General features: G+C 39.2%; 2 protein-coding genes across 2 annotated transcripts; one reads left to right on the top strand and one right to left on the bottom strand.

Moving 5' to 3' along the window:
• Positions 1-89: 89 nt before the first annotated feature.
• On the bottom strand, positions 90-11,535 carry LOC139218295 (centromere protein J). Its single transcript, XM_070849859.1, has 9 exons — positions 10,875-11,535; positions 9,319-9,399; positions 7,975-8,062; positions 7,166-7,286; positions 4,547-4,750; positions 1,868-2,008; positions 1,671-1,755; positions 918-1,038; positions 90-452 (listed from the first exon to the last, which is right to left on the bottom strand). Exons 1-9 carry the CDS (start codon positions 11,533-11,535, stop codon positions 263-265), a joined length of 1,692 nt encoding a protein of 563 aa, XP_070705960.1. The 3' UTR covers positions 90-262.
• A 3,466-nt stretch (positions 11,536-15,001) lies between these two features.
• On the top strand, positions 15,002-17,416 carry LOC139218150 (hydroxycarboxylic acid receptor 2-like). The gene is made up of 2 exons (XM_070849705.1): positions 15,002-15,503; positions 16,706-17,416. The coding sequence occupies exons 1-2, from the start codon at positions 15,048-15,050 to the stop codon at positions 17,162-17,164; spliced, it is 915 nt and encodes a 304-aa protein (XP_070705806.1). The 5' UTR covers positions 15,002-15,047; the 3' UTR covers positions 17,165-17,416.
• The last annotated feature ends 8,437 nt before the right edge of the window (positions 17,417-25,853 follow it).

Here is a 25,853-nt window from a genome sequence, read left to right as displayed (position 1 = left end):
TGTTGTCTGTTGTTTTTACTTTGAACTTTAAAACAAACCATTTAGATTCCTGTGATTTAAGACAAATATTTACTGCCTCAAGGGCTCTTTATCTTTAAATAAATAGTGTACAAATAGTCAGTAATTAATTAATTACTCGCTACATGAGGGTGAAAAACTAAGTTAGATCTACAATGTGAGCCCATCTCTAGTCTGTGATCATTGGTCTACTGATCACACACATTGATCTCTGTCTCACACATCCACATGTGTACACACTCATTCATTTAAAATGTCTGGTGGTAACTTGGTCCTTCTCCTTGACGCGCACTCTGCCTGATGCGTACTTGGTTTCCCGTCGTCCGTCGGCATAGATCGTCTTCACCGTCCCATCGGGATCCTCTCTCCTCTTATACTGGGAAGTGTGGATCTCCCTCTGACCGCTGGGGAACTCCACCAACTTTTCACCTGATCTGGAAGAGATAGCACCGGCACAGACCTGAGACAGACTACTGCATGGATATTAATATTGTTAGTTATTATAGTCTGGTTGCCTGTTGATTTGGCATTGGAGCTGCAGCAGTGGCTGTGACATACAGACATCAACATACAGAGTCATAACTCAGTCATATCTGAACACACAGACATCAAACACAAGAATATATTATCTCAAATGTTCATCCATAAGTGACCATAAATCCACTGAGACTTTGCATATTTGACAGGTGTGTGTGAACATCATGTAGCTAACAGAATACAGAATATGATACGGCCAGACAGTCTGGAGGGTTTGATATGACAAACAAATCTATGACATCAGCGTCTGTCCTCTAACTGGTTACCTTGTGGTGTACTAATATTGTTTATCTATTGATGATGCACTGGCTCTCGGACCCTGCAGACACCCTGTGTTCACGTGGCAGTGACTTCAGTCTTACTGTGAAAGGTGAACGATGGTGCCATCAGGGAAGATTGTCTTCTCGCTGCCATCAGGCTCCAAATACTTGATGGTCTGGTCTGGAAATAAGATCTCTCTCTTCCCCCCAGGGTGTCGCTTCTCTGTTACAGACGGAGACACATTACAAAGGAAATACTAGCCTATGAACTGTAGTCTTAAACTAGGGACTGTGTGCACTTTATTATCTGTTACAGATGATTACGACAGTTTAAACTGAGTCCATTTCCAATAAATCAGAACATTGTTGGCCTTTAATTCAAAACCACGATCTGGTTTGGTTGGTAGCAATTTTAGTGTTTTGTAGTTTACATGCTCTTTCAGTTGTTTCTTTTTGACATAAAGACAAATAAGATTAAATCTGTTATAACTGATTTTCTTGTCCACTTAAGAGCATTGAACTATACATTATTCAGCATTCAAATATATTAGCGTATCTTTTAATTTGATGGTGGAGTGCTTATTCTTTGTCTCTACACATTCAGCAGTTATGGAACAATGTAATTATTCATTTAGAGTTGAGTTTGTTCCACTTGGTGAATATGATTCACTCTCTTTTCTTTTTTTCCCTGAGGATAAGGATCTGCCTGTTTAGCTACTAAACGCTCCACTGTGTTTACTCACTTTAAAGATGAAGAATATATAATATCAAATATATATAATGCAAAACTCAAACCATAATAGTTCCCTATAGGACGTAGATTTGTCCATCCAGACGCTCGTGTGCGTCTCTTACCAATCTGCTTGTTGGGGAAGTGAAGGACCTCCAGGCCACTCGGGTAGGTGGTGTGTGTTGTCTGTGAGCCAGCGTAGTAATACACCTGTACATGGACGCCAACAATGAAAGCACAAACGGATTATTGCAGCATCTAAAGCCCTGATATCAAGTCTTTAAACATACATAAAGGTGACACACGTGGCCACAGAGCTCACCACTTTCCCATCCTCCAAAATATGTTTGATGTCCCCATTGAAGAATGTGACTGTCTTCGTCTTGAGGTCTGGAGAAACCACTTTCCTCGTCCTGTCAGTGGAGGCCACCAGGCTGCACCGGTTAGAGAGGAGCTGCTCCATCTTGGGAAACAAACAAATCTTCATCAGCACTTAATTGTCAAGAATCAGTTATTGATTTAAATTTTTAGGTGATTTAGTCTCATTCCTACAAACCACTTTAAAAGGTAATTAAGTTTATTATGATGTCTGTGTTGCTATCAATAAATTCTTTATATATAACACATCAGCTTGAAATTCAGTTTAGTACTCCACAGATAAATACAACAACACACTCTGCTGTGAAAGATTTATCCTTATTATCTCTGAAAGAGCTCCAATCCTTTTTTATTTGAAAGTAAAATCAAGTTTGGGCAGTGACAGAACTGGCACTGGGAGCATATCGACTTGCACTACATGAACATGTAATGAGGTCAGTCAGTGCTTTGACACCATCTTTTGTACGTCCTCATAAATTATTGCCGGGGTGCTTAAAAAACACTTAGCAGTGTATTATATATTTCAATAAAGGTGAGCTCTAGAATTTCTGTACAACAGAAAGAAGCATCAAAAGTTGTTGAGATGAAAAAGCACACAGATAACAATATACATTACAATATAATATAATGCATATAATTATTTAAGTGTATCTTCTGTGATTTACGGCATCTTGTGTCTACCAACAACGAAACAATGAATGCTGACTGCTGCTGAGTCATGCAGATATATGTCAGTAGAAGTAGCTCTCATGCTTTCCTAGCTGCCCTCTCCAGTAGTTCTCTCTCATCAGAGAAAGGACACTGAGGGCCAGTGGAGGGCAGCATGGTTTCATTTACTTGTAGCAGCTAATGGAGCTACAGCAGGTCAAACCAGCAGAACAGTATTCAAAGATGAGACCATCTCTGTGTCTGTCTATGTTTTCTTCTCTGCCTACTTTTCTATGAAACTGTAAAATACAGCTTGACATTTTTTTGGGCCAGAAAATGTTGTTTTTTAACTTTTGCCCGTGATTAAAAGCTAAATTAGTTTATGAAACAATGGGGCTTATGCAAGAACCACTCACAAGGACAGATTTGTTCTTAAGTGGCAAATAAAAAACTATTTCAAATAATTTTCTGTTGAGTATGAATAAAATGTACGGTTCATCTGTGTCTTATGACTTACGGACAGATAGAATGTCTTTCATGTGAAGGAATTCAGAGTTCAATACCAAAATGAGCAAAATTAAAAGTATACAACTACGACGAGGTTAATCTAAAATCAGTTATCATGATATCGTTGCTTGCCAATTTACTTTTGAGTTTACATTTTTATTTTGGCACAGAAACTCTGACAGCTGCCTCAGGCTTTTTATGCAGGTTGTGATCCAGTGCAACATCACCTCCTGTCGGCTATAATATTCTTTCTTTGAATATCTCCATCCTTTGAATGTCTCATCCGCCCTGACTGCCTCTCATTATTGGAAATGAACCGCTTTGCTTCAGAAATACATTTTTTAACACCTAACTTTACATCAAGCTGGTCCCGCTCTGATGACATGCTCCTGGCAGCTCCAGTGGGAAAGTCTTCTTTTCACTCTTTGGTAACATTTTTCTGACTGAAACTCGCTCTCAAATGGACCAGAGAAAGCAGCCTTATATGGCCAGTTTTGGGGTGTAGATTATGCTAATGAACAGGTGACATTCATCAGGCAGGAACAAGTTTATCCGTAATGAGTTTGGTGAATCCCACTTGAAATACTTGCACAAGAATATTAAAATGTTCTTGCATGAGGCCCAGTATAAGTGGAAGTGTTCAACACGCAGGCATCAACTCTGCAGCCTGTACAGGAAGTTTGTTTCTACTCAACTAGATGTTTTTTTAAGCTGTTTTCAGTCAAACTGGTCTGTGAAACAGCTCTGTGTAACTGAGAGACACAGTTAGGCCTTCTGCAGGGAAACCACTCGAAACACAGTGATTTGTGCCACAGGCAACAGTTTTATCTGCAGAATATCAACTGCGGGTACAAAGGCCCTGAAAGTGATAGTGACACTGAAAGTGATTAAGTAGACTAGTGGGCCAGTAGCTTGAGTGTCTGGTCCACTGCTAATCTGAATGTCAACACTTAGGCTAAAGTATTTACATATATGGTATTAACAGGAAATGTTTGTGTTGGGGCTTCACTTGCCACTTAGTATATTTTGTTCCATGGAGATGGATGCATTCATAACCAAAGCTTGAGATATTGTGATGTCTGCTTTCACTGAAAGAGACAATTCTCCAAGATAAATTACACTGAAGAACTATTTTGACAAATTATTGATAGGAGATGTTGATTATTGAGGATAAAATAGCGGAGACACGATGTTGATGAGATTCATAATGATTTGTGACGTACATAGAAGAAGACCATACAGAACATTTCTGTGGTGGAAGACATTGTACTTAAGTCAGTAAAAATACCATAGTCTAAAAGTAATCCATTACAAAGTAAAGTCCTGCATTGAAAATGTTACAAAAAAGTCCAAAAGTATTATTAACAAAATGTGAAAGTGCTTCTCTCTGAAATGTTGTGGAGCAGAAGAATGAAGTACATCAAACTGTACTTGAGTGAATGTTGCTTCCACCACCGGTGTGTTTTACCTCGGTCTGTCCGTCCTCCAGCACAGTGTGCGTTTGTGCAGTACACCTGTCGGCCAATGGGCAGCGCTGTCGCATAGCTGTAAGTTTCCTCCTCAGCTCAGAGGTTTCTCTGATCAGCTCGTCCAGCTGGTGTCGAACTACAGACCAGTCACTCTCAGTGTGCTTGAACTGCTGCTGAAGGGCCTCCATCTGTCGCCTGAGGGCCTGCACACACACACACACACACACACACACACACACACACACACACACACACAGCTCTGTGTGTGACTCGTGTTGACTTTAAGATGTGGGAGTATGTTTGTAAATGTTTGCACAGATTTACACAAGGATGTTAAATGGCTCTGAATCACACCTGATAACAAGAGTCTCTGTCAGGAGACAGGAAATAACTTCAAGCTTCTTAAACTCTAAAAATTATTGAATTATAATATTTCTTTTATTTTTTATTTTTACAGGTGCAACATCTTGAGATATCTTAAAATAATAAATAAAACTGTTAGCTCTGCTCTAGAAGTGTACACTATATTTAGAACATTTTCCACCAGAAAGCCCTTTTTGACAGGGAACTAAAGCCATTCTCTCGTTCTCTTCTCCCTCATTGAAACCACCAGACTCCATTGACAAGAACAGTCGTTTTACTTCACAGAACGCTGGAGTTGCTGTTGTACAGCTGCCTTGATCAACACTTTAATTCAGATGTGAACTAACCATTTAAGACACTAAAGTCACATAATAACACAGCAAATTAAATGAGTTAGATGTAGTTTGAGGTTTAACTGTATGTAGCAAATACACTGAAGTGAAACCATTTCTTATTTTGCCAGCAGCGACTTCACAAGTTCCCTGCAACCCTTTAAAGATCCTTGGGAAACAACTGGCACCTTCAGCCTTACACGTCCAGTTTCTGTGGCTGTGAAATAACGGCCGTCTTTACCACGCCTCCTGACAATAAGTTCTTAAGTGGCAACGACAATTGTTTTCCAGTATGACAAGCTGATGAGTTACATAAGAGAAAAACAGGCAGCAACTCGTCCCGGTGTGTTTGAAAGAAGAAACTCCAGTAAATAATAGTTCCTGCTACAGAGTGTGAATCATCCAAATTCAGTGGTATAAAGTGCTCACACAATCCTCATGTAGTTTCTCAGAAGTGTCCTTCCATCAACATTAACAACTTAATCTATTGTCATCAAGTGGAGGCAGGTTTCACACCTATTTCAGACTCTTTATCCTCGTATTGAACGGTTAAAGTGGTGCCTGAAAGTATTGTTGAAGCACGGCTATAAAAGAGCTTCTTATCTACTAAATGCTCATGACACTCGTGGTACCAGTTCTGCAACATGCACACTGTAGGCGTGAGAGGTATTCATGGCTCAAGGGAATACTGGGAAGGAGCTTTGAGGAAATGTGCCGTAGTAAATTCTTATCAAGGTATGGCTCTGACACAGATACAAGTTCACGAGGAAGCACTTCAAATGTGTGTGCAGGAAAAAGCTTGGCGGGACAGGTGGTGTTGTGAAACAGGCCAGTGATGTCATGGGAAACAAAGCAGTTTGTTAAGCAACACAACAAGGTGATAGCAGCCAAACCAGTTATGTGGTTTGAGAGATATGCTGCCGTTGTTTTATGATTTTATTGTTGTCAACAAATCCCCTGAAAAGAACAATGAAATGAACCTTCTAAGAAGTTCAGCCGGACGCCTTTACATCTAGTTACATCTTACTGCAGCACATCTCACTCATTAAGTCTCATTAATCTGCCTGGATATTCTGAATGTGTCGTGAGCTGCTTCTCTTTTGCCTCCTTTTTTTAGTTAAAAGACTTTTCTGATATTTCATGGATATTTGACTAAATGGATTATTTCTGGTCCTCATTTCCCCTTTTTGTGTTTGTGTTTTCTGGTCTTGTTATTCGTCGTATCCTGTGTTTTCCCACTCACGCAACTGTCTGCCCTTGATCTTTGTTACCCTCACGTGTCTTCACTTTCCTCATCAGCCTTCCCTCCCTCTTATACCAGCCCTGGTGCTTTGCAGCTTGTCGGTTTGCCTTTTGTTCGTCATTCGTTTGAGTTTTTGTATTCTGCTCCTGTGTTATTGTAATCCTAAAATCTATACCTCTAACTGCCTGCCTGGGAGTTTTTTTTCATATTAAAAACCCTGAAAACTAGTCAACAGTTTCCAAGGCTGCAGGGAGACATGCTGCCCAAAAGAAAAGCCAACATTTCTGATCGGAGGGAGAAATACACCTGCATTTAAACATTTAGAAAGACTTGGATATCACATTCACAAAATATTCCACTGTTTTGCTCTTATTCCGTAGGACATACTGTACATCATGGGTGCATGTTACATTAATTGGAGTATGTATGGCTGCATTTAAACAGTTTTATTTAAACATGAGTGGAATATTCATCTTCATTAGCCATGTAACACAACAGCTTAGTAGGAATGTTGTCTTTGTCAGAATAAGAGTAAAAAACTATATTTTGTGTATTTTAAATGTAGTTAATGTGGTCATCATAACAAAGGTGTAATTGTAACTGGTAGCAAATCTGAACATGAGAGTACTCCTGATATGTCTGGTCTGACACAGCCCCATTTTCTCCCACCAAAAACTGACCTGGACTTCTCTGGACTGAAGCTTGTGTTGATTTCTCATGGCCTGACTCTCCGCTCTGTCAGAGAGGACATTATCTCCTTTGCAGCCCCTCTTGAGCTCAACTTTGTGATCCACTCTTTCTCTGCAAATAAACAGAGGCACTTAGGAAATAATGTTAGAAATAATATAACAAGACTGAGAGTTTACAGTTTAACACGTTCACCGTCTTAGTTTAGCTTGTTAGCGTAATAACTTTTGCTTATTTGAACTGAACCCACACTACAGCTCAGGCTGTTGGACAAATTACAAAAATGATCTGACGAGGCGGATTAAAAAGACACAGTATTAATAAAGTTATTTATCCTGAGGCAACATGAATGTCTGGAAAAGATTTCATGGCAGTCCATGTAATAGTCTGGAGATATTTCAGTCTGGACAAAGTGGTGCACTGACCAGCATTACCTCAAACAGAGCCATGTCACCAGCATGGCTAGAAAGGATCGTACGGACCTGAAATATCTAAACTGAAAAAGCTACAGGGACTTTCCAGGACCACAGTCAGCCAATATAATCTTATAAAACCTGACATCAGTTCTGTTGTTTAGGTTAGCATTACTTCTTGTGTGCATGCATTCTGCAGGAGAAGAGAAAAGATAATAAACCACAAAGGAAGCTTAAGCTGACATTATGTTAAACCAATAAAATTACACCAGCTCACTTCCTGGCTGATGTGGTGCTGCTTAGATAAGACAGATTGTTAATCAGATGACACACTGAAACTTTACTAAATGTGCTTTACATGTTGTCAGAATACCACAAGGTGTTTTTACCTTTGAAATCCACAAGATGTTTGTGCCATTTTTGTTTCGTCTTGTTCTGGTTCTGGTTTCAGTGAATACTTCTTCAAGGTTTGATCCCCTAGACGTGAAAAAATAAATAAAACAGACTTTTAAGTACCAGAATTATGGAAATTGTAGCAAACTTGTTGAAAGTCTCTCTTGGAAGGCATTCATGGACTAAATACGAAAAAAACTGTGGAAGTCGTGTCAAGAACTGGACGTTTGCTGCTCAAAAATGTAAAAAGAACTGCAGAACGCAGCCTGATGTCTTACATGTGTGGGTAAGAGAGTTTCAGCTGTTGCTTTGTTTGAAGCATGCTGAAGCTCTTTTTTTTTTTTTTTTACAGTTACTGTAGGTGTACAAATAAGGACAGAAATAAAATACAGTTCGCTGAGCTGGTAGGCCTGCACTGTTTCTCTGGCACTTAGTATATGTCGTAGCCTGTTAGTGGCTGATATAGTCACAAGTCTTAGTGTCAATTAATTCCTCTTGATACAATAATAAATGACTTCTCCAGTGCTGTACGTAGTTAAGTCAGATCCCTACGCAGTCATTCCACACAGCTACTGTCTTTACTCACAGTTTCTGGAAAGCCTCCTGCAGTTTCCCTGAAACACGGCTTTTAACACAGGTTGTAATTTCCCCAAATCTCAAGAACAGAGGGGATGCGTGCTAAATTAACATGAGTCACAGTTTGGGAAATATGGTAAGGTGACATATCCTGGAATTTTCCTTTGTCTTCCGGCTGGCTGAACATTAAACACTTGTACCCACATGAAGCTGCTGTTTTATATATTGAATCTAAAATAGCTGTAGGCCATCCAGTGCTGTTTCAGAGCATGTTAAAGCTCTGAAATATGACAACTGTGCAACTGAGGAAAACCCCAAAAATGTCAGTTTCAGCCTTCAAAATGAATGTCAGTCAAACTCTAGTGCCTGTATGTGTATCGCACAGCCTTGGCTTGTTTAGTTTTCTAACCAATGCACTGCACCCCACACTGTAACTGAGAGGTTACAGGTCTTTCTTTTAACTTTTACTTTGCTTTTCTATCTATGCAATTAAAAGACAATGAGACAAGGCAGACACAGATATATGACATTAAAGGGCTGTAAACTGGATCTGGCATGTTTGTGTGGTGTTTACATATTTATGTGTGTGTGAATGTGTGAGGGTGGTGTGTACATAATAAATGTTATTATATCAACTGTTTGATTAAATATTAACAAATGAAGAACAGGAATAATAACACTGTGTGTTTTAAAATACCTGAGTATATTTTAGTCCTTCATCCCACATGGTTTCCTATCCTTCTGCCTCCCCCTTCGGTTCTTACCTCTGTCATATGCCCTTCTGTGCTCTGAAAGATGCTCTTGGCTGGATGACTGGTTTTTGTACCAGGTTTCCTGCCTTGACTCTGACAAAGGAATTGAAGACATGTAAAAAGAAAAAAGAAAAAAAAAGCAATACTAATACATCCCTTAAAGGATAACTTTGATATTTTTAAAACTGGGCCCTATCTTTACATATTTTTAGTTGAAAATGACTTGTTTTGGAATTTGTTCAGTCGATCACCTCAGCCAGCAGCCAAGAAAAAGGCAACAACGTCTGTAATGCAGTCCTTTGGGGCATCCTGGCTCATGAAAGTACGTCCACTAAAAGTGCTTGTTTTAGCCCCTGACTGGCTCAGACTGTTATTCTACGTGTCTGACAACATTGTGGAAAGGATCCCTGCAGAGATAGACCTGATAGATCCTGCTGGTTCAAAGCCACCAGACTCCATTGACAAAAACAAACATTTTACTTGGCAGAGCACGGTCTAATTACTGTGACTGCTGTTTTAACATGTTGGTTCTGATGCAAATGAACCCTTTAAAACAACAAAGTCACACTATAACATGAAAAACTTGCCAATGGAGAAAACAGTAGACCGTTAATTCTAAAACTTTTTGTACCTACCAGTCCAAAAAATAGGGCCCTACTTTAAAAATACCAAAGTTATCCTTTAACTTCTGCTCCATTCACAAATGTGTTTTGTTTATTTTTACTTCACTTGAATCACTTCTAGATTAAATCACAAATATCAAAGCAAGACCTGAATATATGTTATATATATATAAAAATTACAATCATGAGTTTTACCATCTCTGTTGGAGCTAGAGGAACAGGACCGTCGCTGAGGCCCTAGTTCAGATCCCACACACTGGTCTTGTCTTAGTTTCTGGATCCCCAGGAAAATCCCTCCCTCCCCAGCCTCAGTCCCATAATCATCCTCTGATAGATTTAAATGGGAATCCTGGAGGCCCAGGCAGGGAGGAGGGGATGGGAGCTTGGGAAACTGCTGACACTGGGAGAGTTGGTTATCTTCATCTTCACTGCCACCACCACTACTACAAGTGCTTCTTGTGGTGGAATGCATGGGAAATGTGCTGCGTTTCAGAGGTGTTGAGGCCTCACTTGTGTTACTTGGCGCACAAAGACAAAATGCTGTTATTGTTGTAGTAGCTTGTTTCTGACTTTTGACCCATCTTGAGCCTGTGTCGCTTCCTGGGCTTGACCTGCTGCACTGACAGAGATGAAAATGTGTTTTTGTTTCATCACGGCCTGTGGATTCAGTTTCCATGTTAAAGCTTGAGACTCTCTCCATGTGGTCGTTCATGGTCTTAAAACTAACAATAACTTCCTGATTTCTCCAGGCCCGAGGGGAAACTCTGTTGTCCCTCAAAGGGGGGGAAATGTTGAAATCTTGCTCCAAGTTTGATTGATGCACAGTGCTGGGATGTTTGGGCATCCACACGCGTGTGTTCTTCTGCTCTTCCCACCGATCCTCTGAGCGGGCACCAGATGAGCTCACAGCCATTTCTCTACGAGGTGCTGTGAATTCACACTGACCTTTCACCTTGTCTTCGTCAACAATTTTTCTTTCAGTCCCACCAGTGTTTTCCATTTCTTGATGCCTCACCCTTTCCTCCCTGAAAGACTTGCCAACAGAGGCTGTCAGCTTAGAAAGTGATTGATTAATTCTGCATTCTGGCTCTCTTGAATGAGCGTTATCACTGTTCTTTTTCTCCTCCAAATGGGATTTCTCTCTGGACTTGTTTCCCTCTTGTGATTGGCTAACTTTGTCTTCATTTTCTAAAGTATCTTTTTCTTGGAAAGGCAGAGTTTCAGTTTGGGGCAAGGGAGGAATGTTGAGGTAAGTCTGTTCCAGGGAAAAGACTTCAGCCTGAGCCTGGATCTCAGTTTGGGTCTTTTTCTGGCTGCACTGGGGTGTCTGAGGATTATATAATCCAGACCAAAAGTCTTGTAAAGTCCCAAACCCTTGGCTATGATCAGACGGAGAGGTCTCAGGCTGAGTTCCTTCGTCCTTGAAGACCATAAATGGGGCAGAGGAGCGCCTTTGGCTGCCAGAGGTTAACTTCCTGCTGGGTAGCTGTTGGCTGAGGGAAGGGCTCCTCTGGACCTCCTGCTGGTCAGAGACCTTCAAATTATTTCTGTCCATCCTGGAAATGCCCTCACCATCCTGCAAGAAGTGACGTCCCTCTGTCACCATCTCACTATGGTTCTGAAAAATAAAGACTGAAGATAAATAACGTCACAGGTACATGAACATGTAAATGTTGATATTAATTTTTTTCTCAGACTGGGCTGTTTTTATTTGGTAGGAAAGGTAAAAATGTTTTTTGGGCAGCCAAAGAAAAGTTACGGAAAAAAGCTAAGGAAACGTAATGACTGACAAAATGATATTTCTCTTCATTACAACTGGAGTGAAAATGTTTTTCCTACCCACTTTATCATTTAGTGACAGGCCTGTAATGAAAGCACTGAAATAGCTGTAATATTTCTTCAAATACGAACATGGACTTTAAAGTGTTTGTAACGTTATTCATGGATATTATTTATCTTAATCATAAGATTAAAAGAACAGCAATGCAAACGTGTTTTTACATTTATCCTGTGCTATAATTAATTCTTTGTGTTTGAGGTTTGACATCAAGGTGGAGTTAAATCTGTCCTCCACACACTACGGCACAGCAGAATGCTATTATACTATGTTTTACTACTTCTTGATATACCTGCAGCTGTTTTGGCTCAGAGATTTCATGCACTTTCAGTCGCTCATCTACACATCTTGAGACAGAAACAAGAACGATTAAATTATATTTTGGAAAATAAGGAAAAGAAAATATCAAATAACATCAAACTAGTTGTAAAATATGGATAGTGGAGTTAAGCTAACAAAGTTGTTCAGCTAGTGATCTCTGATGTGCAGTCCAAGTAGGTTCACAAGTACCTTTCTTCAGGGTTTGCAGGCAGGTTCCCCTCTCCACAGGGACTGACTGGGTCCTGGTCTCCATCTCTGGGTACAGCCTGGTCAGCCCTGCTATGAAAGTGCCTCCACTCTGCTGTATTCTTTTTGGGTCTAAATGCATCTGAGTGGGAGACAGCGGGGCAGGACAAACTTTAATATTCACTTTGTAATGCAGATGGATCACACAGGAGTGCATCTGTAGGTTAGCAGGTGAAGGAAAGCTTTACTGTGTGAAAGCCGGAGGCCAAAAGCATGTGACTGGATGAGTGCCAAACATCTCAGCCTGCTGTGAGATAGTATGGATGACAGTGAGAAAGCTCTCCACTGCTGTGAGTTATAGCAGCACCAACAGCTTCACAGTGAGTGCTAGTGGAGTCACAGGTTGGTTTGACAATCTGAGAACAGTGGTGTGATTATTAATCTGTCTGACAGGCTGCACATTTTCCCCTTCACCTTTCAGACTCCTGCTGGTTCCATAAGGTTAATAATCACCATTGATTTCAAGAACTCTGAATACTGCTTTTGCATAAATCATGCGTTTGACAGTCATCACCATAAATGCTTGCATTCGTATGAAATATGACATTCTTATGAAGTGGATTAGACAAAATGCTATTTTAATTTCCTCTCCTTGAGTTCTTCACAAATGTAAATGCCTTTCTCTATGTGCTGCTTATTAACAGAATGAGGACTTTCAAGTAGCGGCTGTAATCACCAATTTATGCAGCAACAGGAAAATTATCATCTACGTATTTTACAGGAAGAGAAACCGTTCTGATTTGCTAAACTTGGAATAACCTACAAATTATTTCTGTGATCATCTGTGTGTTTTGTTGAGACTTTTGACACAGTAAATAAAATAATCTTTATATCTATAGTAGAATACTTATATAATAATAATAAGGGAGATGTTTGTACATAGATGTCTACTATTTGTGTGTCTGTGTGTTGCCAGAACAGAATATGAGGTGATGATGTTTGATAAAAATAATGCTAATCCTAAAACTAATCCTCCAGGTAGCTAAATTCTTGCTGCGCAGTAACGAGACGAGACTGCTGGGCTTTAATTACACTGAGACTGCTCCTTGATCCTCTGTGTAGCTGACTGAGTGACCCACTATACAATTAAACCATTGTCTGCGGACACAGGGAGGGGAGGTCAAGGATCGGTTTACAAAAGTGAAGAGGGGGGGAAACAAACACAAACACAGAAAACATACTCATTTGACAAGGTCAAATCTAAGATGAGATAAATTAAATCAAGGATTCCAGTCACTCAGCAGCCTATAAATCTAGCCACAATGGCAGTAAAGCAGTAAAACCCTTCAATGATCATACTAGAGAGAATGCGGAATAGACATAGATGTGCTACATATGCAGCTAAGCTGAGTATTGTGGCGTTTCATGTGCTTTATCTTGTGTAAAAGCAGCTTTTATATCACGAACCAGATCTGCTAAAAGATCATATCCTCCCCATGCCTCTAAAACGTGCAGAGAGTGAATCCTAAGAGTTGCCCAGACTTGTAGTTGAGGTAGAGAAGGAGTTTGAAGCATGCAGAGTTTGAGGTATGCAGAGTTGAGTGTCAGGCCGAGGTCTAACCCCCTGTCCTCCGCCCTATAAAGATATCCTCCTCCCTCAGGACGCAACATTCCTCATCTACGTTTCCTTACATAGCAGAAAACATTGACAGCAGCACTATCAATCTCCTCGTCCTTCATGCAGATATATCATCAATTCCCAGGGATCCACATCTGCGTACTCAGAGGACATTTCTTTTGCAAATTTCTGCCATTTTTTAGCTTGTTTCGCATTGATAACTTTTTAACAGTGACACTGGGCCAAGAAGTTGACACGGCAGAGACTTTCGAAAGCTGTAATTCATGAGAAACTGTAAGTCACACATAGCTTCTGGGATTTACTAAACCCTCAGAACAACAACATGTTTCATTCTCACAGTTTGGGCCAGGAAATTGCAGTATGCTTTGCTAAATGATGAAATGTTTCTATCAGATATTTGTACTATAGTATGCTGTCTGTCGAAAACATATCAGCTTGTGCCATCAGTTACTGACTGCTCTGGCTTGGCTCATGTCGGGGCTTAGCAAGGCATTCATCACAACCAGACCTTTGATCAAATTTCATGCCAAAAGTTGTCTTTTTTTTTTTTGTTTGGTTTGATGTTTAACAAGTCTGAGATTCCTCTTAACAAAAAGAGTTTGGATTATTTGCATCTTAGATGCCACATGCTGGTGTTGGTACTTGTGAGTCCCATCTGTGCCACAGTGGAAATGCAGCTGGTGACTCGCCTCCTCAGGCTATGAGGCGGAGCTACAAGTGCAAAGCTGAACAGAAAGACAAACCCAAAGAAGTTGTCAACCATTTGCTCTGCACACTGAGAGAATTACTTCACTACTTCACTTACTCTCAGAACACACCATAAAACCTGAATGACTTTGGAAACCAGGAACACTGTTAAGAACTGAAAGAAGGACTTCAAACTAAAAGAAGGATTACAACTAAAGAAACTTGTTTGGCAAGATTTTTTTGTTTTGTTTGTAGGGTGGGACTTTGTGTGTGAGGTCAGTTTGCTCTTTGCAGGCAGGAGAGGAATTTTTTCTAGATTTTGATTAATATTTTGCACATTCTCTGGTTGAGTTTGACAGTTCCAATGGCAGAGATCAATACCACTATCCAACCTGATGAAGACTGCGAAGCCACGAACGTGAATCTGTATAAATTCTATGCAGCAGTCATGATTGTGATTTTCATCTTGGCTTTGCCTCTGAATGCATCTGTACTCCACCTCTTCATATTCAAGCTGAAATTCTGGAAATCCAACACCAACAACGTCTTTCTTTTCAACCTGGTGCTGGCTGACATTCTCCTGCTCTTCTGCTTGCCCATAAAGGCGCACAACTTCATCCAAGGAGAGAGGAGGAGTAAGGACGACACACTTTGCAAAGCTATGCTCTTCATGCTGTTTTTAAACCGAGGAGCCAGCATTGCCTTCCTGACAGTGACCTCCATAGATAGATACTTTAACGTGGTACACCCTGGTCGAAAGAATCTCCTCAGAGCTCTCAAGAAATCTCCCCAGATCTCAATCCTCATCTGGCTCCTCCTGTTGCCTCTCACCATTCCCACCATGCTCGAGAACTTTGAATGCTGCAACAGCCACAAGAATACTGATGAAGATGCTTACAAGAAGGTAATGTTTACATACTGAATGTGTTTTGTGTGTAAATTGGCACAAGTTTAGGGTGAAATGACAAGAAATTATGGAGTGATTAAGCAACATATGATTCATTCAAAACGGACAGTTCTGCTTGACTTCAAAATCATTTTGTAAGGGTTCATTTTGTAAGGGTGTGTTCACGACAGCAACACACTGCTGAGTGAGCATATTATGACGTCACTCTGTCGTTCTGATTTACGCAATATCCATTTCACACAAAATACAGTTACTCAGCTGAACTGGGTTTAACAGAGAGAGTAGCAATGAGGAAAATAACAAAATGAGAGGCCTAATCAGAAAGTACTGGGGGTTATCTCATCCAATAGCTCCACTAAGATAGAGCCAGTGTTAACCAGTATGAACCTGTCAGGTGGGAAAACAGCTGATAAGACGTTTATCATTTAATATAACAGGACACTTCAGAGTGCATTACTGTGTTTACACCATGGCCACTTAATATAAATGAGTAAGTAAATAGAGGCTGTGTTTAAATCTCCATCCCTTGTTTGCAGTCACTTTAATTCATGGTTAGATTAGTTCAAAATACATAAAGTAATACATTTAAGTTTACACGTATACTCCACTAAATTAAAGAGGGAAATATTGATGGAACAGATGGTTTAATTTACAAGTGTTTCACACTCAAAATGAAGACTTTTTTTTCATTTTTTCATTTCATTTAAATTTTTTTTTAAATACATCGATAAAAGTTTGCCTCTTCAATTAATCACCTCACAACCCTGGCTGGTAAGCACATGAGTAAATTGCCAGATTGTATATAAGGTAGTTAAAACTAGCTCCACTTCGTCCAGCTACAACAATAAATTATTACTTGCACATTGATGCATCAGCCTTTATCTAATAATGTCATAATAATATATCAGTTGCAGGGACACCAGTCTGCAGACATACTTTTACGTTTAATTCTTTTAATTTATTTTGCTGCTGATACTCTTGCACTTCCTCTTAAGTAAGGTCTTTTACTTTTAATATTCTACATTGTTGTAGTGCACTTATTCATTCATAAGTACAGTAATGATTCAGAATCATGGCTAAACTGCTGAATAGCACCGTCCTGGTAAAGACTTTTCCTCACACGATGGCCAATCAATCAACAATGAGAATTTGTTCTTGATGTATATGACAATAATCCTTTTCTTATCTTTTTATTTAAGATTGTGGTGGACAGCATGCGAGAGGTGGTTTTCTTCACCCAGATTGTCATCCCCTTTATCATCCTGGTCTACTGCACGGTGCACATCGTCAACCGGCTTAGGAAGAAAACAGTTGGGAATAAGACCAAGCTGAGGAGAGCGGTCTTTCTGGTGACGGCCGTCATGGTGGTCTTCTCCTTCTGCTTCCTCCCCACCACCATATCCAGGATGGTTCTGCTGATCGTCCGGGTCAACGAGTGGCCCGGTCAGGATAAAGCTGCTGTGGTCTTTGACGGCCTCATGGTCCTTTCCTACATGGACTGCCTATTGGATCCACTAGTCTACTGCTTCTGTAGCACCAAGTTCAAAGCTCTTTATCTATCCAATTATTTCCCGTTCTTAGTGAAAGATGCTCAAGTGCCGATAGACAGCACATCAGGCAACACGAACGCAAATCAAGAACGCAATGCTGTGATTTAAAGCTCACAGAGAAAAAAGGATGGATGGATACTATACAGTGTTTTGTTTCTCTGTGTGGTGACTCGTGTGCAAACCCAACAGGATACTACCTAAGACTGACAGTGTGCCCAACAAATGTGCCTAATGTATGAACGGGGACTCTGAAGGTGCAGTGCGCCATGAAGACAATACATCCAGTAATTATCTAGGTTTGTATTTTCTATTGATTCTTAAATAGTAATGATATGGAGGTACGTATGTGTAAATAGGAGGAGTTGTTATGATTCGCCAAAAGTGTGCCATATGTTCTTCAGCATTGTAGATATACAGTAGTAGTGACTCAAAAGGTGAAATACTCTCCCAATAGTCTATAATATATTAATGTTGGTGGATTTTATGTGGTGAAACATTAGTTTTCTTAGGGGAATGCCCCTAAGCTAAACCATGCACATCTGTTTTTCAGTTTGTCTTGGACAGCAGAATGACCATGAAAAATTCCTTTCAAATGTTAGAGGCCAAAAAAGAACGAGATCTTTCCAAATCTTTCCAATCTAAAACAACCTTTATCTAAGCTGCCACGGTCAAACAAGCATTAGAGTTTAATGGCCCTAAATGAAAATATAATCATGTCACTCGCAAGTGCTTAAATCTTGTCAAATAAATTTTCTGTGAAGCTGTAGATGGCGAGGAATTCCAAACAAAAAGGGGAAACAATGCTTTCCAGACCTTTTACAAGAATTATAGACAGGATTCATGAAATGGATTCTTTCAGCAGCTGGTATCAAATGTATGCACATAACTAACCCAAAAATAGATGCATTTTAGGCCATGGTCAGTTCCCTGTTACATAAGCCTGAAGTCTTGTACAGGAAGCTGAACATTAATGTTGATTTATTATCAACTGTATAACTATTTCTGTTGTATCTAGAGAGAGAGAGAGAGATGCATGCCTTCTGTTTAGGATAAGTTCTTATAAATTACTTCATAATAAATTAAAATGTCCCTCATTGTGTTGGAGACCCCTTCACAGACCCCCTGGTTATTTGAAGTCTCTGGAACAGCTTACTTTTTCATATAAGAGCTGCTCAGACGTTAGAAACTCTTCGATCACCCACCTCTTCTCACTTGCTTTCAGTTTGAGTTGATCTTGACACCTTGACTTCATCCTCTATTGTGCCACAGTTATGTTATTACCGTTATTATGTTTACTGTTTTCTTTTCTTTTTATTCTCAGTTGTTATTTGTTTTTCTTCATCTTGCTATTTTACGGTCATTCAGCACTTCAGTGAACTGTGAACTGTGAACTGTCCCTGAATATCCCATACATTATAAATCATGAATCATGCATTTAACCAGACTAAACAACAGACTTACTCACACAAGCTCCACTGTGTCTGTATAAGTCACCTGGGTAATCTCACTAACCTTGCTGACACCTACATTAGCAATAACGCAGTGAGCAACAGTAGGTCTGCTGTTCACTGTCTGGCTATAAAAAGATGACTTACTCCTTTAAGTGATCGTTCAGCTGGGGCCCGGAGTTTCTGGAATTTTACTCATCTGTGTGTTAAAGATGCATCATTGTGTATCACAAAATATACATCATAGCTTTGTTTCTGTCCCTGCATTGTTTGAAATGGTGACACGCTGTGATGAAACCATGAGTGATTTGTGCTGGGGAATATTAGTCAACTGTTTGTCAAGTTGAATTTATCATAAAGTCTGATTAATGAATTGAAGTGGAAACACAACTGAGGAAAAACCTCATTGGGTGTAACTGAGTTGAGTGTGTGACAACACTGCGAATATTAACTGGAGGCACGTCCACTTGTGCTCATACGTAGTGGGACCTTAAATGAGACCAAGTCAGAGTTTACAAGCAAACAAAGTTTTAACACCCTGCAGTGATGTTTTTGTGTGCTTTGTCAGTCAGTTGTGCAGGTTTGACCTGAGCCATTTACATGTAAAGCATATCTATACACTCTATCTGTAAAAGCACCAGTCAGCCAAATTACAAGCAGCACACAATCTTTTTGTGGCCTCCAATACCTCTCAATTAATTATGCGTGCAAACATCCACTAAGTTCGTATGATTAGTTATACATAAGACATTTAAATAGTGTTTTCAGGTAACTGTGGTCCCAGATTTTTTTTCATTTTATTTTTTGTGTCCTAACAAATGCTTTAGACATCATACTCTTGAGGCATGATAACAAACCAGCAGGGATCACATCCAGAGAGTGGTGTATTCTATGACTGTATTACAGGTGGCATTGTGTAAATACTTGTCTTTTATTTGTTTTTACTTCTGCTGCAATATTGTGAATGTGTAAATATATTTTTATCTTTGGGTACATTTCTACTGACTGATACTGATTTTTCTTCTGCTCAGAAAATGATGCTCATATAAACTGAACTATCGTTGTCTTTGTGAAAATGGTTTAAACGGTTTAAGTTTAACGGTTTGACCTCGGTTAGAGAACGGTTAGAGCAGTGCTGTCACACAAACATTCCCATGAGTCAACGTGCATGAAGCAATCTTGAAACTTCTGTCCCGGGACAAAGAGTGGGTGTGGTTTTAATTACTACAAAAAGGGAAAACAGTCTCAGAAACAAGCAGCTGACTTCAGTTTTGTGAAGTGAAGCTGCGTAGCTCTGGGTTGTTCAAGTGTGGCTCCAAATGATCCTACAGAGGCCAACATTTGAAACGACTCAGTGACCATAAAATCTGTACGGTGGCTTCAGGAGAGCATATCACAGGTGGTTGGCCTTAAAACCAACATCAGATGTAACATTGGTGTATTCCAAGCTCGTTGCTGAAAACTACACTGTATGAACTTAGTTAGTTGCATAATCAGGTTGTTTTGTCGCTGCAGTCTGCAGCAGAGAGCAGCAAAGAAGGAGGAAGGTGTCAAGACTCCCATGCAAATTATATTATGTAACTTTGATTTGTATTTTGGCTTCAGTATAATAACATAAAAGAAAAAAGAAAAAATTTGTAATCAAGTAAAACTGTCAGTTGATTTTAGCTAAAACAGATTTTTAGTTCAATATTCAATTTTGGACTGTTTTGTTGTGTCAGTGTATTATATAATATATATATTTTGATCATTTCCTAGAAGATTTATTTAATCAAAGTGTGATGTTTATGGCAGCAAACAAATGCAAAAACCTTCTGAATTGGCTCAAACTAAAACTAAACTAACTAAAAGCATTACTGGTAATGAAACAGGGATGAGTCATCATTTTTTGGATTTTCAAATACTTGCTAAATCATAAAAAAATCAAGAAGTTTATGCAACTAATGCCGTGTATTAAATAGTTAATAGTGATCACAGTGACTATCAAATAGTATTTGATGGTACTTCAAAAGAACCAACGTGTCGAAACATGTGTGAAAACAAAACTAAACGAAAATGTGATTCTAGAAGCTGCGGTCGATTCGCTTTCCATTTCATTTAAATTTACAAGTTTGAGTCTCTTTAAACAAAACCACTGAAAGTGTGAACTTGTCGAACCCCACACATCACAGTGCTCGACGTGTTAACATGAAATCTTGGTCAGATGAGATCGTCTGTGTAAACACAAAAGTAGTGTTGAAATGATTTTGGGAGGCGATAGTTGCTTCCTACCCTGGCTGGGACATGTGGGGGCAGGATGATCCTCAGGCCTCCTTCGATCTGATGGAGGGGATGACACTGGGAAAACTGGGAGCTGTGGAGCCATTCACAAACCCCAGAGACGGAAAGACAGGACAGGGATGAGAATTAGAGGAAGCATGTGAAGGGACAAGAGATCATTTCGACATATGTTTGGCAACTGTTCAAGGAGAGAGTAGAAAGAAGCAGTTTCTCTTGCTTTTTCATGTACTAAATAATAAGAATGAGCCTTCATTTGTCTAAATTTGGGTACTCAAACCTCTCACAACACAAAATGGTATGTTTCTTTGTTTCTTTTTCTTTTTGACCTGTGAAAAACACTTGGCCCTTTCACAAAGAGGCCTATTCACAAGTCCTTTGAAAAGCAAATTTTGTTTTTAAGAAAAGGAAGTATTCAAATGTAAAAAAAAAACATGTGTGTACACTAAAACATATTTACTTATAGCTTACATATATTAAGACCTTAACATATTCCAACATAAATGATGCCAGAGAAACCCAGAAGAGAGCGACAAGTGTTCCTACCAACCCCAGTAGCCCCTACAGATTTATTCATCTTGATTTGAGCCTCATGTTACTGGACCATGACAAATCGATTATGGAATTAATCTACAGTCAGTTTTTAAGCTGCAGACAGACAGACAGATACAGGCATGCACAGACCTGAACTTACTCCTTCTAGAGAAAAAATCTGATTTCATTAGTGCAAAAATGTTCAACCCAAGTTTTATCATGTCCATGTTTTTTTTAAATCAGGGAGATCCCTTCGTGAACTTTTATCCCCATATACCAATGTGAACTGGTGAATCTTATCATCCCTAATGAATATTATGTTCCATTTCTGCTAGTAGATCCTAGACAATGTGTAATGTCTAGGCCAAAAGCAAATAGAAAGAAATAAAATCTTGAGATAATAATAATCATTTATTATAGGTTTCTTTAAACAAGGTTTAAATGAAACTGCTTAACATGCACGAAGAATATTAGATTTGACTCAAAGGTCATTGTATGGCTTAATACTGGTTGTTTGTTACCAAAATTGGTGGAACTGAGTGGATCTAACTCTCCCTCTAATCTATGTTCAGTCAAAGCATAAAGTTGGTCTAGACATTATCAGTTTATCATTAATACTCAAAGGAAGCACCTCGTTATAAAATACCCTCTCAAAGGCCACGACAGTCGAGCCAAACCTCCGCAAAGCCGCCACACACGCAGGACACGTCAGACTTTCCAGAGACACTGAGACAGAGATAATGAGAAAGTAGGAGAGAGAGGAAGATTAGATTGTGAAATAAGATGTTTAATTTCTAAGTATGTGGGAGATGTGCTCCTTGGCATTTCCACAGATACAGATGTCTCCTAGTACACCTCACTCTGAGTGTGGGCAAAGTAAACAACTGAGTGTCTGCACATCATTACTGGTGCTTTGAGAAAAGGTACTTAAGAATAAACAAAAGGTCCACGTTGAAACAAAACCTGCTGTCAGTGGCTTACTACTAAGACCTGATGCATGAAAAAATAGATTGTGCAGGAAGTCACAGAAGACAAGGCATCTTATCTGAACAGAGATAGGGCACTGGCATGCATGCATGTAATGCAGGAACTTTACGCAAGACACATTTTCTGTTTCCTAAATATCAACATGTACACAACAAGTTGAGTCTGCACGGTTTCGACATGGACTACTCTCTTTCACGCCAGTTGCAAAAGAACAGTTTGCTCAAGGTAGCGTGTAATATTATGAGCATGACGAGCATTTTCTGCCATGCTTAAGACTTTTTACACAAGTCCTGCAAGATTAAAAAGTAAAGACACAAGAGGGACTTCTTCATTCTCTTTTATTCTGATATAGATGCCATCACACACTTCAGATTTAAAAAAACCCCACTTTTCATCAGTATGGCTTGTTGACAATATCACAATGTCACAATGGGCATTTCATGACATGGAGAGATATAAAAATATGGCTCATGTATGCAAAGATCACACATAAAAAGATGAAACTGACCCTCGAAGCAATGAGATCAAACTCATTATATGAGTAAAACAAAGACTTCAGTAACTAATTTTGATGTTTCCATGAATCCATGTTGCTATGAAACATTAATTTCACCAGTTAGCAGCAGAAAGCTGAATATGTTTGAGAATAAGAGGCTAAATCATCATGTTGTTTTCCATTTGTGAAACACAGATCAAAACACTTTATTTAACATCCTTCAATGTAACACTATTGAAAACAACGGCCTCGTTGTAAATATAAGATAAATATGTATGAGAGGTCCTGATTTAACTTTTGGGTAATTTTTAAAGTCATATCATTGTTTTTTTCAGAAAAAGTACCTTTGTTCACATATAAATTGATATTTTTGGCACAAAGATACAAGAAAATGCAACATTCAAAGCTATTAAAATGTTTTTGTGAAGCAGACTACTGTCTACTGTCATTCGCTTTGTTAATTCTTAGAACAAAGAGGTGTTTTTGGTTTTTGCTTTTTGCATGGCACCACACTAATCTTTGGTTAGTTATCTATACAACACATCTGTTTTTGTACTTCCCTTTTCTGCTGTGACATTTGAACACTTTCATACATGAATTATGATAACCTCAGTCAGGTTTTTTTTACCAAGTGTTTTTTTTCAACCCAAATTTTATAAAGATATACATATATTTATATATACATATACATATATTAGATGTCCAGTAGCTGAAATATAGCTAGTGATGCATGATGTACAGTTCAGTGGACATGTGATTAATCATAATTTCCTCCCAATATAAAATCAATACTTGGAAAATTTTGCAATTGCATGACTCCTTAGATCATATGTGTCAAACTAAATTAATTAGAAATACAAAGAATGACCCAAAATGTCCAGGAAGAGAAAAATTGATGCAGATGGAAGAGCTGTTTCAAGAAAGATGGGAAGGCGAATACATGTTTGTGCTTCAAGGAGAAAAACGGGCATGTCTTTTGTGTTATGAGGCAGTGGTGGTTGTCAAAGAGTACAATCTACATCGGCATTTTGACACCAAACATGGAGCTACGTGTGCCAAAGTGTCGACGTTTGATCGTTGATTGATGGAGTAATGTGGGTTTCATAACCTGGCAAATTAAAAGGATTTATGTTATAATAACAAACATCTTTTTTTTACATCTATGCAAATATATATGTAATATTTGTAAGTTGAATAAGTAAAAAATTCAGAGTTATTTAACATTAAGGAGTAGTTGCATTTATTTTACATTACATTTAGTTACATTTATACTGTCTTCCAGTTACATCCGGCCCTTTGAGGGATACCATTATGCTGATGTGGCCCTCGGTGAAAATGAGTTTGACAGCCCTGCCTTAGATGTTACTTGATGTCCCCATATTTTTCTTACCTGCAGGGGTTTCTTTTTATAAAAGGTTTGAACAGAAAAAAATTAGCAACTTGGTGTTTCTTTTCTGCCATCTTGGTTTCACTCTTTTTTTTCCCCCACTATCAATGGCTTCCCACTGGGTAGCAGTCAGTGTATGAGATGATGCAATAGCATCCACTGTAGCGGCTGATGTGCAACTATGCCGTCAAAACTCATGCATATACAAGAAGAAAAAGCTTTTGAATCGCTGTACCCTGTAGTGACCTCTATGCATGAAAGGGTTAAGTTCCTTGCAAAGTTTATCTTCTGTTATCTCAATGTTTTAGCAAAGTGCTGTTTTCCATCTGTCCACCATGGTCTTCAGGGTGATGGGTGTATTATTGAAATCATCCTGTGATTTTAAAGAGGGACACTGCACTAACATCTCAGAAAAAGAGCAGCAATGTTGCAACGTCTGTGATGGATTAAAAGATGTTATGTCTAAACACACTCACTGTGTTTAGACGTGTAGTTATGCAGAAGTTATGTGGCATCGCTCATTTGTGCAATATTACATCATACCTGGGACTGAGCGTGACAACACTGGATAGAGAACTTGTCTGCAGAAAAGCGAAGTCCGCTCGCAAGTGCATGGCGTAACAGCAATTCAAGTTTATGTCAAACTTTAAAATGATTAGTACGTAGCTTGTCGGGTCTCACTGTTGTTTGACGGTGAAAACAGCAGCAGACACCAGGAGGTCTGAGGTGGGGGAGTCTTGTTAACGTTTGACTTCGATGGAGCAAGATATTTAAAAGCTAATCCAACCCTGTCGCAAGGCTTCTTCTGCACACATATAACATGACTGCAAAATATTTCTCATCCAGAAAGTTGGATTTGAATTAGGTGACCATGCTGTCTGAGTTTGTGGAACGAACATTTTAAAAGAAGATTTCTGTTTGTAAAGGCTCATCTCAAATATCTCCATGGTACAATGTCTTAACAGAGTTGAATCCTAATCTCCTGGACTGCAGCACAGATGGAGGACAGACGGCTTGATGATGATGTAAAATGCTATTTACGTCAAAACAGAGAAACCTAAAACACCCACAGAAGGAGGATTGAGACATCACTGTTGTTTGCAAACCGGCTCTACGTACCTCTTGTGTTTTGCTAAAACCACCACCTGCAATGTTTGAAAGAGGATGTGATGGCGAAAGATGACTTCAATCACGTCATTATGCTTTGATTTCTATGTGAGGTGAAGTGAGGTGGTATGTACTTCTACTGAGCTAGTGGATGAAGTCAGTTAAGAAATCTTGCAGGCACATTGTGATAAAACATGTTCAACAAACTCATGTCCAGTGGAAATGGATTCAGCTTTCTCCAGGCTGTAATATATTCAGTAGCAAGCCAGCAATGACTACACAGAAGCGTGAACATGGGCTAATATTCCTGCTGCACTGACTTCTGGCCTAAGGTCTTCTCTGTTTATCAAAACTTCTAATGCATCAAATGTAGCGTCATCATAACAGATAAGACAAAACGCCCATATCCAGTATATTCCATGCAGTCTGTTGAAGCTCTCTGCATTACTGTTTTCAACAGCTACAACATACACAGGTATAATGTAACTGACCATGTACCTAGAGAACATATTCATATGTCCTTTTCCTTGAGAGGCAAGTTCTCCCTCTCTTGTTGTCATC

Source organism: Pempheris klunzingeri, chromosome 18, assembly GCF_042242105.1.
Source record: "Pempheris klunzingeri isolate RE-2024b chromosome 18, fPemKlu1.hap1, whole genome shotgun sequence".
In the NCBI taxonomy this organism is placed as follows: Eukaryota; Metazoa; Chordata; class Actinopteri; order Acropomatiformes; family Pempheridae; genus Pempheris; species Pempheris klunzingeri.
The sequence above is the reverse complement of the archived record's forward strand: the minus strand, read 5'-3'. Positions and strand labels throughout refer to the sequence as shown.

Bases quoted from the DNA above. Each gene is read 5' to 3' on its own strand.
- LOC139218295 (XM_070849859.1), bottom strand. From the start codon at position 11,535: ATGGTGACAGAGGGACGTCACTTCTTGCAGGATGGTGAGGGCATTTCC. The intron at 4,751-7,165 runs GTCAGTTTTTGG...GTGTGTGTGCAG, and splicing joins TTCAGTCCAGAGAAGTCCAG to GCCCTCAGGCGACAGATGGA. The intron at 1,756-1,867 runs GTGAGCTCTGTG...GTCCATGTACAG, and splicing joins TTTTGGAGGATGGGAAAGTG to GTGTATTACTACGCTGGCTC.
- LOC139218150 (XM_070849705.1), top strand. From the start codon at position 15,048: ATGATTGTGATTTTCATCTTGGCTTTGCCTCTGAATGCATCTGTACTC. The intron at 15,504-16,705 runs GTAATGTTTACA...TTTTTATTTAAG, and splicing joins ATGAAGATGCTTACAAGAAG to ATTGTGGTGGACAGCATGCG.